This window comes from Sinohyriopsis cumingii, chromosome 10 (assembly GCF_028554795.1).
Source record: "Sinohyriopsis cumingii isolate HCF-2022 chromosome 10, ASM2855479v2, whole genome shotgun sequence".
Lineage (NCBI taxonomy): Eukaryota > Metazoa > Mollusca > Bivalvia > Unionida > Unionidae > Sinohyriopsis > Sinohyriopsis cumingii.
The window spans coordinates 78,155,329-78,168,723 of NC_142970.1; the positions used below are offsets into that span (position 1 = coordinate 78,155,329).

The 13,395-nt window shown below is 36.3% G+C and overlaps 1 protein-coding gene across 1 annotated transcript in view; it reads right to left on the reverse strand.

The window, feature by feature from the left end:
• LOC149790439 (uncharacterized) overlaps positions 1 to 13,395 on the reverse strand; it is a 56,390-nt gene that overhangs the window by 7,731 nt on the left and 35,264 nt on the right. The window contains exon 3 of the mRNA XM_089972492.1: positions 12,928 to 13,023. Coding sequence (XP_089828618.1) covers positions 12,928 to 13,023 — 96 coding nt within the window. The remainder of the gene's footprint in view (positions 1 to 12,927; positions 13,024 to 13,395) is intronic.

Below are 13,395 nucleotides of genomic sequence, written 5' to 3' on the forward strand. Positions count from 1 at the left end.
GCACCACTCCACGCAACAACCAGAGGTTCCAAAGTTTGGTATTCAATGCTACCAACACAAACAACGACAGATCCGCCAATATGCGGCCGTGAAGTAATTAATGTACTTGACGCTATATCAAAATCATCCAGGCCACCACATAAAGTCGTGCACAATTATACAAGCAACCGATATGTTGCGCGTAAAGCATTTTAAACAACGGATCTTATTATAATGGTTGATATTTACGGAAGATCTTCACGCGTTAAGAAAATAAAATCCGACGTTGATCTGTCAAAGTATGCGACTAAAGATGACCTCGCTGATATTATGAACCTTGCTGGAGTTGACCCAGATGAAGTTGTTATTTTTCAAGATCGATATGGTAAACTAAAAACCAGCAATATCAAATGGAATGATATAGTCCGGCGAGTACTTGGTGCAGTTACAGATAATATTCCCGTGTTTACTGAGAGCGGCAAAATCAGAGATTCAAGTATGTCACTTAAAACCATCAGAGATGAAATTGCAAAAAGTGTTGCTAATCGTATGAAAAACACCGGTGACACAATGATGGGTGAACTCAGCATGAACGGAAATAAAATAATAGTTTTAAGAGATCCAACATCTGACGAAGACGCAGCAACAAAAAAATACGTTGATGTCAACTATGGCACCGTAGACGGTAAATTATCCACGTTACGGGCCGAATATGATGTTCACGTAACCGGCTTTTTAAGGCTTCGAAGAAATTTTCAAAAGACCGATGATGCCATGAGTAAGTTCTTTGGAACTCCTTCCGTCATTGACATGAAACTCGTTGATATCAAAAATAACCTAGACACGATCAAACGAACACAACTAGACATCGTAACGGGAATTCCTGAGATTATCAGTAAAACCAATCTGATTAAAATTCCAGCTGCAATAACTCCCGGGCATATCACAAACATCGTATGCACGGTATCATCGGGATTTGCAACATGGTCGCAGCAAAATAATACTATCAAATATACCGCAACAGTCACTGGCGTGTACAGGTTATCTGTGTTTTCCGCCGCTAAGTTTGAAATATTTACAACGTTTCCATGGCGTCATTCCACAGACAGGTTTTCCGGGGTTGTATCTGTTGTATTAAATATCGGAACCGAAGAAATATTTATTCTGGAAGCAGATGATAAGAAATTAACCGCAACATCCTTCTGGTGGTGTTTGGAATTTGTAGCTGAAACACCTCAATTGGTTACGGCATAAAAATATATATGGACGGTGCGCAATACAGATACAATCAAGCGCGTGAATGGCAGGCTGCGCTAAAAGATCAAGTTGATCAATATACAGTAAAAGTAAAAAAATATCGACGACGATTGGTTATCGTTGATGTGATTGTTTATTCAGTATCCGCTGTTGTTGCTGGAACCGGTGTAATATTATCAGCGTTGACAACGATGGCACCAGTAGTTGTAACTGTTTGTATTTCAGCAGCAACAACTATTGCAGGTGTGCTTGGCATCATCACAAAAAAAATATGTAATTGTACGAACGAAAAATTATCCGATTACAAAATAAAATTACATACAGCGACGGTAGCATACTCGAAATTATCCTCGTTGTTATCAGCGAGTCTCAGTGATGGAATTATATCTGATTTCGAATTTTCAATGATGACCAAAATATACGATGAAGGTATTAAAGATACAAGTATCAATAATGACAGAATTACTCCAGCAGATCGTGACCAACACAACTCCGCCAAAGATAACGATGATCTCGGTAAGTTCAACTAATCCTGAATTTAGTGTTAATTTTCCTATTGCAATTCCAGTAAAAGAAATAGCACTAGCACAATTACGAGTATATTACAGCTGGCCAAATATCAGATCAAAATCATTTAATGGTACACCAGCAAATAATTCGCTTGTATTTACTAACAACAACAAACCCGATGGAACACCTGACTGGGTTGTTGTTGGAATACCAACCGGCAGTTACCAGATTGAAGAAATCGGTGAGGAATTTGCGCGTAGAATAAAATCAATAACGGGAAAGGAATCAAAAATATCAATAAACGTTCACGAGCCGACGTTGTCCTCGACGGTTGAAATAAACTCGCCTGATTATGCCGTTGATATTTATCAATCTTCAATCAGATCCGTGCTAGGATGGCCTGAAATATCACCACCGATAACACCGATACCACCAGAACCGAAAAAGTCTGATTATGTCACGGATAGACAATCATATCATGAAATTAATCCATCATACGGGGAACACCTACGTGTTATAAAAAATACATCAATGCTTCACAATTTTGTCTTCTTCAGTGGAGTTGAGGCATGGTTTTTTTATAATCCGGGAGAAACAGGACCTCATTGGGGTTTTCATCGAGAAACGATTATTAGATATTTTCAGGAAATCAATCAAGAGTGTAAAAAACAACTAGATCAACTGAATCAATATTTTAACGAACATATTTTTGACATATCAGCGTTATCGCGTGAAAAAATCATCACGCGTGTGGAAATATTAAATCAGCTTATATCAGATATGGAATATATTAATAACCGAATAGTTCAGGAGATGCTTATTATTTTGGAATCACCTGAAAATTCTGATGCATATAAATGGTTAGAAAAATATAAATTAACAGAAGCCGATGTACCAAATTATAAATTTCCCGGGTATAGTGTAACCGAGTTGAGAAAATCTATCAATGATGTCATCGACGAGTTTTTTTCTAAACTACTCGATGCATGGAGAAAATTAATTCCACCTCCAACTGTTCTTAGACATGATAATGATCCACATGGCGGAGGAAGACACGTATCCCCGCGAATCATTAATATAACACCGACGGTCGCGGTCAATCTGGTTTGTGACGTAATCGATGGCAGCTATCAAATAGATCTCGGAAGATCAAATCAGGCTCAACAAGGATACATCCTGTACACGTTCACACCACAAGTTCCTCCTGGAAATTTAATCGTGCAAGAACCAACTAATCCCGTGTATTTGCGGTGTCACAATAATATGTTAACACGAATCAATTTTAAACTCACAGACCACCTTAATCGCTTGATTGACATACGTGAAGAAGAGCTTGTGATAAATCTGTATGTAAAGTCGTAAAGACTTCCGTCGTAAGACTTTATCGTAGATCTTCATGTGGAGGAGGGTTTTTACACACGAGGATTTCTTAACAGTTAGAAGAACATTTGTAACGGAGATCAGAATCAAATTCGATCAACTTAAAAAAATATTTTATTATTACTGGCACAAATTTGTGTTTGGTACAAATTAATCGGCCCAGGCAACTAAAAAAGCTAGTCGATGAAAGTAAAATTAAAATTTCTATCACAAAAAAAAATAATATTTATTAATTTTCCTGATTTTACAAATTACTTGATTTTGACTACCAACTACCCCCTCAGAAACATAAAAATGCACGAACTACTTGATTTTGACTACCAACTACCCCCTCAGAAACATAAAAATGCATGAACTACTTGATTTTGACTACCAACTACCCCGTCAAAATCAAGAAAGTTCTAACCTTGTCAAATTGTTCCTAACAAATTTTATTTATTATAAATTAATTTTATTTATTAATAATATTATTTTTACTGAGATTTTTTTTTTTTTTTTTTACTAAAATATAACGAAATTGCTCAATTTTCCTGATTTTGACTACCAACTACCCCGTCAGAAATCAAGTAATTTGTGCATTTTTCTTTGATTTTGACTACCAACTACCCCGTCAGAATCAAGTAATTTGTGCATTTTCTTGATTTTAGTAAAAAAAAATAAATCCTCAGTAAAAATAAAATTTATAATAAATAAAATTTATAATAAATAAAATTTATTAGGAACAAATTTGACAAGGTTAGAACTTTCTTGATTTTGACTATCAATACACGTGGTCAGCGTTGATTTGGACCCCAGTTACCAAAACTTTCATTTTCATTATCACCAGTAACGAGGTTACCTTGGATCGTTTCACCAACGAAGTTACCTTGGATCGTTTCATCAGTAACGAAGTTACCTTGGATCGTTTCACGATCTGACATTATTTTTCTTAATTGTCTTATGCGAGTACTAATCGTTTTCTTTGCCTCATACTCGTGGGATAATAACGACTTAATTCTTTCTACGGCGGTAGAAAGAGGAACGAACTCCTTCACATGATCATCTTCTACGGTAGCTAGCGACTGAAACATTGCCGATTGAATCCGTTTCATGAGCCTGTATTCAGATGATAGTGTGTGTGTCCCCATGGTTTTACGTTCTTGTAAAATCTCAAAGTCAGAAACTATTTTTTCAGGATTAAGTTCATCAGATATATTAATTCCATCTTTTTTTAATTTTTTAATAGCGACAATTACATCATTGATATTTTCATGGTTCATTATATAATATATATATAAATCTTTAAAATAAAAAAAAAATATCCCAGACCCCCTTCGAGTTCGTCGGGATGTTTCTGGGACAGCACAAACATATAACTTAATTAAGGTACGCTCAGCAAAATCACACCCATAATAATTAATCCAGTGGGTGATACGAAAAATAGGTATCAACAACCAGTCAATATTGTGGTTGTGAATTTGCTGAGCGGAGGGGTTCTTGCGGTTCCCCCCACTATTATAAAAATCGCAATTATGCGCACCACCGACAAATTGTCAGCCATGGGGGTTTGATCCTGGACCGCGAGCGCCACAGTCCAATACCATACTGATCGAGCTATCAAACATTGTTACGAACATATGTTTCGGAAGTTAATATATAGCTGAGGAACCAATATTTACAGTAAACAGCGGTTTCTGAATCATAACAGTTTCTGTATTTAACAGTTTCTGTATTTGTAGCGGTTTCTGTATTTATAACAGTTTCTGCATTTATAACAGTTTCTGAATAATAGTTTCTGTATTTAACAGTTTCTGCATTTATAACGGTTTCTGAATAATAGTTTCTGTATTTGTAGCGGTTTCTGGATAATAACAGTTTCTGAATAATAACAGTTTCTGTATTTAACAGTTTCTGTATTTGTAGCGGTTTCTGGATAATAACAGTTTCTGCATTTATAACGGTTTCTGTATTTAACAGTTTCTGTATTTGTAGCGGTTTCTGGATAATAACAGTTTCTGTATTTGTAGCAGACCGAAAATCAATAATATAGTGGCATTAATGCACCAGTCAAGGAACTTTCCAGAATTGTAAGTTCAGTGAACACACAACTGCAGGTCAATTACAATGAGTAACGATTTCTGTTTCACACACAGCTTCCTACGGATCAATAATATTATCATGTGTTGTATGATGGGAAAATATTTAAAAACCATAAATAATACTTATGAGTCTGTTCGTTCGGCACTATACGATGTAATTAGTTAAACTGACTAATTACAATCATAAAAAACCAACCATCTACGAAGAAAACTATATATTACAAAGTAATCTCCCCTTAAATCAAAAATTCAGTAGTGTATGGAGGACCTCTGTGACATAAATTAAAAAAAATTAATTCAATGTGGTGATGATAGTTAATAATGTGGTGATGATAGTTAATAATGTGGTGATGATAGTTATTGATACTGAAATGTGATTTTCTGTTTATATTTTTTCGAGAGAGCTGTTTTATATATATTTTCTGCCACTCTTTGTACTGATTGCGGGTGAATATCAAAATATGTCGCAGCCGCGTTCATAGACTGAAACATAATTACTTTACCGGTTTCTATGTTTGTAGAAATTACCACCCTCTTTCCGATTGTCTTACATCTTCCTGTATTTCCACGTGTATTATTCTCGCTGTAAGAGATAGCTTGTAAATTGGATAAATTATTGTTTTGAGTGTCCCCGTCAATATGATCAATAACAAGACCATCATTGATCAACCCCCTGTGACACTCGTAGATGAAACGATGACAATGATATCTTTTCTTTCCAACTGTGAACCTTAGATAGCCAGTATTAGAAACAACGCCAACTGGTCTCTTCAACCTGCAATTTCTGATGATACCATTAATATTTGATTCATAGTTTGTTATGACAGGATGTGGGACAAATATATTTTGCTCCATTATAATAATATTATATGTTTAAATCATTGTTTGTCTGAAATCTTGATATATAATCCTCCACGGATTTTATAGCGTTTTCACCGCTATTATTTTTTTTGTCATAATATCTTTTAAGTTCTCTGAACCGTTTTCCGCCGCACTTTCCACATAATTCTGTTTTTCCTCGCACTCCAATACCACACCGTAGACATGGTATTGGTCCTAGACTTCCTCGTCGTATGTTTTGTGAGTGCATCCAACAATATTCCTTTCTACAGGATTTGTTGCATCGATTTACTGAGCCGATCATCAACCATCTACATTGGGACATTGTATATATATATATAATTTTCTTTATTTAAATATTTGTTTTAGTTATATGAACGAGTTTGAGAGATTATCCCAAACTAGGCCTGTTAAGTATAAATTCAACCTTGACAGATTATCTTCTGACTTGCCAGTACGAGATCTGGTTGATCCGAAAAATAAAAGTTTGATCTCGAAAATTCATGACGCTAAGAAAGAATTTTACACGGATGGTGCATCTCATACATGGTCAACGTTCAAGATTATACGCAACACTGACAAAGTCAGTGTCAACTCTGTCACGGACGCCACAATGAATGACAAGCGAGCGGCAACTATCATTAACTACATCGCTGAATACGAGGGCAATCAAAAATATTTATTCAGAGTAAAATTTATTGTATTAACAGAAACAGATAGTTGGATTATCCGTGACAAATATGATCCTGTCCTTGGCAATAATAAAACTATCATATTAAGTAAAAATTCCAGACCGGGTCTATTGACTGGTATTGATAAACCGTATTATGAACGAGCATATCCTGTAACAGCGGTTATTTATGGAATTTATGAGATAAACAAAAAACCTAACGTTGATAAACTAGCGCCGATGAAATTATCATCCTTGACCTTGTCAAGGTTAAATTGTGTGGCTGAACGAGTAATAGAACACTTTACAAACGCGATGCGTGGAAATGGATTAACTGATTTAAGGCGTGAAAAAATAAACTCGTGGGCTGATTCAGTTAGGGATACCGGTGCTACAATAAAAGATGTTGCTGAGTTAGGAAAAATATTAAAATTTCCAATAACCGTAGCAACAATAACGGGAGAAGTACTGTACCAGTCGAAATATAAATCGAAAGGAGCTCCAATAAATATTATCGATCATAACGCGCACGCATGGACTAACGCAGTAACAATATTTCCACGTGATCGAACTGTTAGATTTTACCCCACAGAATTATCTGTGGCAGATATGGCTGTGGCAGATATGAGTATGTTTGATTTTATTAACGAAATAAGTAAAACCGATCCTGTATCGGTATGGTTATTCAAAAGTAATGAGGAGGGTGAATTTGATCAGTTTGTCAAACCGAACGGTGAAATATATCGCACAGAATCCCTCCATGACGAGATGAAAAATCTTGCGACGTTTTTACAGTGCAAGCACGTGGAAAATACTGACAAATTACTAACTAATTGTTTTACCGTTCCATCTGTTGCGGCTCATTTCGCCAGAGAACGAAATTCATGGAAACCAACACGATTTGATTTACTCGAGGACGTACGCGCAAGTTGCGTCGAATATGGACATGGCGGATTATGGAATACCAAATACAATTACAATGATGTTATTTCGGTTGATATGGTTGCATGTTATCCAGGAAGTTTTCTGGGATACGGAGATTGTTCTACGTACTTTGAAAGATTTGGTCACCCTACAAACGAGATGACGCGAGTGGCAATTAATGGACCATTACCTGATTTTGATCTGACTGGATTCGCCTGTATTGAATCGTTCGAGTTTAACGAAAATCTTCACAAGATTTGTTATGTTTGGTTTGGTAGACATTTTTGTGAAAAACGTTGGGCACCTATAGTTCTGTTGCGATATATGCTAGATTGTATGATACTGACATCGTTGGTGGTCAGTGAGGCAATTATATCATATCATGCACAGACCAAAGTTTGGTTGCCCATGTCAGATTCTGAAGTTATTAGCGAGTTTAAGGACGATATTCCTAATAAACTCAAAACCGCAAAAGATCTCGGTAGAAAAATTATAGGTAAATTTACTCAAGGTGGTGCATATGATTATAAAAGACATCACGCACGATTAATTTTAGATGATGCCGAGTACGATTTTATAATCGCTGATACAACGGCGAAAAATACATTTGTAAATCGAGAGAGTGTTTATTTATCCGACGGAACAAAATTAGGTACGATCGTTAGTTACATAAATGACGTATCCCCGCAATATACTCATCTAAGATCTTCCATGTTGGCTTATGTTTCTATAAATTTATTATCGATGATTAATAGATTTCCTGAGGCCGCAGTCAGAGTCACAACGGACTCGTTTTATATTTCAAGTAAATATTTAGAACCTGTTATGAAATTTACAAGTAATGATGAACGATGGGGTTCGTGGAGAATAAAAAAGGAACTATTACACAATTACACAGAATCAGCAGATGTTCCAGTGAGAGATGTTTATCGTGAGGGTAATAAAATATCAGAAATGTCGAAGGCACCATCGTTGAGTGATCCAATAACCAGATATAAGACAGTATATCTCAATGGACCTGGTGGATGCGGCAAAACAACTCGAACAATTAATGTTTTTAGAAATTCAGATATAATCGTGCTGACACCCACACATAGACTTGCACGTGAGATGAAACAGCGGCAAGTACAATCGTGTACGTATCATAGTTTCTTTCGGTGGCGCGGGGATACATGGACTCCTGAACGGATGGGAGAAAAATATATACCTAAAATAATTATTTGGGACGAGATATGCACGGTCTCATTGGATACATTAAAAATGTTTCTTGATTGGTTGTTGACGAAAAATACCGCCATAATAATGTGTGGCGATCATGGTCAACCGCCGCCCTTTGTTGGACCATCTCCACATGATTGGTTAAAAAATTTCGTTGATTATTACGAAGAAATAGATGATGATCATAGAGCTCTTGATGCAAATTTGAAGGAGTTTAAAAAATTAATCAGATTACAATCAAACAAAATTCAGTGTGAAATATTACGTGGAGTGATCTCAGAGACATCAATGAGTGATTTTTTGAACTCATGGAGACCCACCGATTTGATCGTAGCAAGTAGAAAAATAATCAGAGACGCTTTACAACAACAGTTATTTCAACTACATAAAGAACAATATTCAGAACTACCCGTTCCGTTATGTTATAGACCATCAGATACACGAAAACAGAATATTAATGTTGATATTCCAGGACCCTTGACAGAGTCAAGGAAACAGATTCTCGTATTAAATGATATTGTCGCCGTTGATATCAGTGTGGTCGAAGATGCATTACGCGCTGACAAATCTCCATGGGTGTTGGGATACGCTATGACGATCCACTCGTCACAGGGATTAACTATTTCTGATACACGAGTCTGGATTGTAGACGATCGCATCGAGTGGTCAAATTTAGTTTATTTAGCGGTATCGAGGGTCAGAAATATATCTCAATTACGTAGAATTATAATTCCTGAAATCGTTGATAAATTTAACATCATCGATGATGATATAATAAGAAAAAAATTAATCGGATACAAACAATCTGACAAAAAAAATAAACGTGACTTTGATCTTGATGTTGAATTTATTATTGAGTTAAAACAGCAGCAGAACAATCACTGCACCAGTTGTAATTGTATAATGTTATGGCGATATTCGAATAATGATTCAAGACAATTTACTGTAGATAGAAAAGATAATAGTCGCGGTCATACACGAGAAAATACCATGCTGACCTGTCTTGAGTGTAATCGACGTAGAGGCGCTGGCACCCTTGGCGCTAGTTAAGTGATCGAAATCACCGAAGTGATCGCGGCGGTAGTTGTGTATCCGCGGGAATTATTTGTAGTTGTTCACGTGTAAATCCACGTTGAGGAGCAGCTGAATCTAATCTGTAGATTGCAGGTCTGGAAACGCCTACATTTCTTCCAGTGGATCTTGTCGCGGTAGATATTTTGTGTGTGGTAACACTCCAAATAGGATCAGTTGCTCTCGCGCTACCACCTTCAAGTTCACCAGGCTCATATAAATATCTGACTGTGACATCACCTAATATTTTTTGTTTTCCAGCATCTTTCCGTTGTGTTGGTATATTTTTTTTTGTGACCGCGCTAATGGGTTTCATGTTGGTTGTTCGTGTGATCTCATTATTTAATGCAGCTATCACGATTGGTAATCTTGCAACCCATTCACGAGATCTTTTATCCTGAATAAATTCCCTCGCGTATTGATATCCAAATAACCATTCAGCAAGTGTTCGATTAAATCGCTCAACAATTGCTTGATCACGGTGAATTGCAGTATGACCTCGTCGTATTTTGGTATTATGCTGTTTCATCAACGATGATACTGGACCAAGAAATTCCTTACCAGGATCAACCTGTAGTAGCTGCGGCCATCGCAGACCACCTCGTGGTCCACCACCTCGTTGATAAATTCGTTCAAACGCATCAGCTACTTCAGATGATGTTTTCGCTGATAGCGGCTCTGCTTCTTTATATCTACTTGCAACATCAACTACGGTTAGCGCGTACTTGTACGTTTTTCCACGCACAGTATCATGCGGTAAAAACAGAATATCAGCTTGATGAACTTCATTAGGAACACTGACATCGAAATACGAGTATTGAATTTGTTTAGGACGTGGTAGATAAATTTGCCATATTGCTTGTTTAGATAACCACGTTTTAGCAGTAGAATGTTTAACCGATGCTGCATCAGCAAGTTTACCAATTGCTGCTTTGCCTCTCCAGTATCCTCTCGGTGAATAATAAATTGATTCCATTATTAATTACCAGCCCCAATCGCTAATTTACCTTTCATCGAGGATCTTACTAACCAATTAGCTAATGATTCTCTAATATTTTTATTTTTTATAGAATTTAATGAATGAATTAATTTTACATCTGCAATATGCCTATCTTGTAGATTTTTACTTTTATAAGCTACATCATGAGCATGACAAGCTCGATCAATAGCATTTATTGGTTCCTCGCCTGGTTTTGGTTGATCTTGATTATCGAGCCTGATATCGAGTCGAGTACCAGGACCGCAATAATTATATCCCGGTAGATGTTTTTCTCCGCTGTATTTAGCCCATGGAGCACCTGGAAACTTTGACATCAAATTAGCAATATCACCACCGCGCTTATTAGGTAAAAATGAAAATTTCTTTCTACAGCATATAGAACATTTTCCACCGTACGCTATTTTTTTATTTTTTGTTGTAACTGTAGCTAAATCAATAGTTGGAGTTTTAACTTTACAGCGTAAACAATATAAATTCATGTTATAATATATATGGATATAATTGATTTCTCAGCAACTCGGCAGCGAGAGCCAGTTAAGCATCATCCTGCGCTACCGAACTCCATCAGAATGATTATCATAGGACCATCTGGATCGGGTAAGACGCAATTATTACTTAATCTGATAATGAGATGGTTGAAATGGGATAAGTTGTATTTAGTAGCACCATCCGTTGATGATCAACGATGTTATGATGTACTTAAAGATTTCAATGAAAACGCGCGATTACTGGATGAAGATACTGATGTTATAGAGTTTATAACCGATATTGATGAAGCACCATCCGTAGATTCCATAGATGGATTTATTAATAATTTAGTTGTGTACGACGATGTGATGCTAGATAAACAATCAAATCCAGCCAGAATATTTTCCCGAGGGAGACATAAAAATACAGACGTGATCTATGTTACTCAACGATATACACAAATACCAAAAGTGATCAGAGACAACTGCAACATTTTAGTTGTGTTTAATGGCGTAGACACACACACGTTGCGAAATATTCATCAAACTTGGTGTGGTGGTGACATGGATATAATTAAATTCAAAAATTTCTTCTCACGAGCGCAAGCTACCCCGCATGGATTTATAACAATAAATTTACATGATCCAAGAACAAGATATCGTGTGGGTATTGATAAAATATTTGGGTAACAGGGGTGATGATAAAATTAAATTTAATTAAACAGATATCATTAATATAATGAACAACTGTGCGTGGCTGCGTCAAGGAACAACAGATAAATGCAACAAAAGGTGCCGTGGAGAATATTGCAAGAAACATAATTATCTTATAAAGAAAAATCCTCATGCTGGTCCACGAAGATGTGTTGGATGTAACAACGGCGTTAGAGGATTATATCAAATTTGCAAAAATTGCGGTGGAGATCGATACAGAAGTTTGATGATATATTATAAACACAGAAAGAACATAAATCCAAAAATAGAAAAACCACCATCAGAACTTGAATATTACTTGAAACATAGAACAAATTCCGAAGATTCAGATGAAGATGATTCAGATGAAGATTCCCATGATTCAGATGATGATTCCCAATATTGATAGCAGCAGAGAGGGGCGTCTACGGTTCTGTTTGGGACAAACAATAATCGTAGACGTGGTAATTGACCTCTATGAGTGGTCACTATTTTTTTTGGTAAAACACAAGGGTGACCATTCCCCTAAGTGGTCTGTTCACCCTCTCTGCTGCTGCATTTCTGGAGATACTGGTAATATTTACAAAAGCAGCCATGGAAGCTCAGTGGTTAGCATGCTGCACTTCAGACAAAAAGGGCATGGGTTTCAATCCCACTGTCAGATCAGACTGGATCATCTATCATGATATGTCCTTGGGCAAGGGACTTTACTCTGACTCACCTGGCGTTAAATACCCTACCAAACCAAACTTTTTGACAAAGCTAATATATAAACAATATCGTATTCTAGAATAAGTGGGAATTGAGAATGCTCAACATAATTATCCCAACACAACTTACCAGATATAGTTTCATTAAAAATTGTTTTATCATCCAGGCTGACAGTGAAGGATATTCCATATTCTGGTGCTGGTAGGTATGTTAAATTCACACACACTGAAAACAGAAACAAAATACGCCCTAGAACATTTGATATTATGTACTTAGACATTTAAAATAAATGGATTTCATTTGTCAATCAAATTAAACAAAGTCCTCTTGAAGGCAGCATACCTGATATCTCCAATTGCGTGTAAAGTTTATTGATTACATAACATTCATATTTATTAACATTATCAAAATCAAATGTTTTTTGGTGCCTAAATAGTGGATTTAGGAACATGTCATGTTGTTGCTTGAAAGAACCAGTACAGTGACCTGTGTCCTTAATTTCATAGTTTGCTAATATCAAATCCACAAATATTGGTGCCCTGTGAAAAAACAGTGAATTCAAAGTATCATTTCATAAATACTGTACACTAGCCTCTT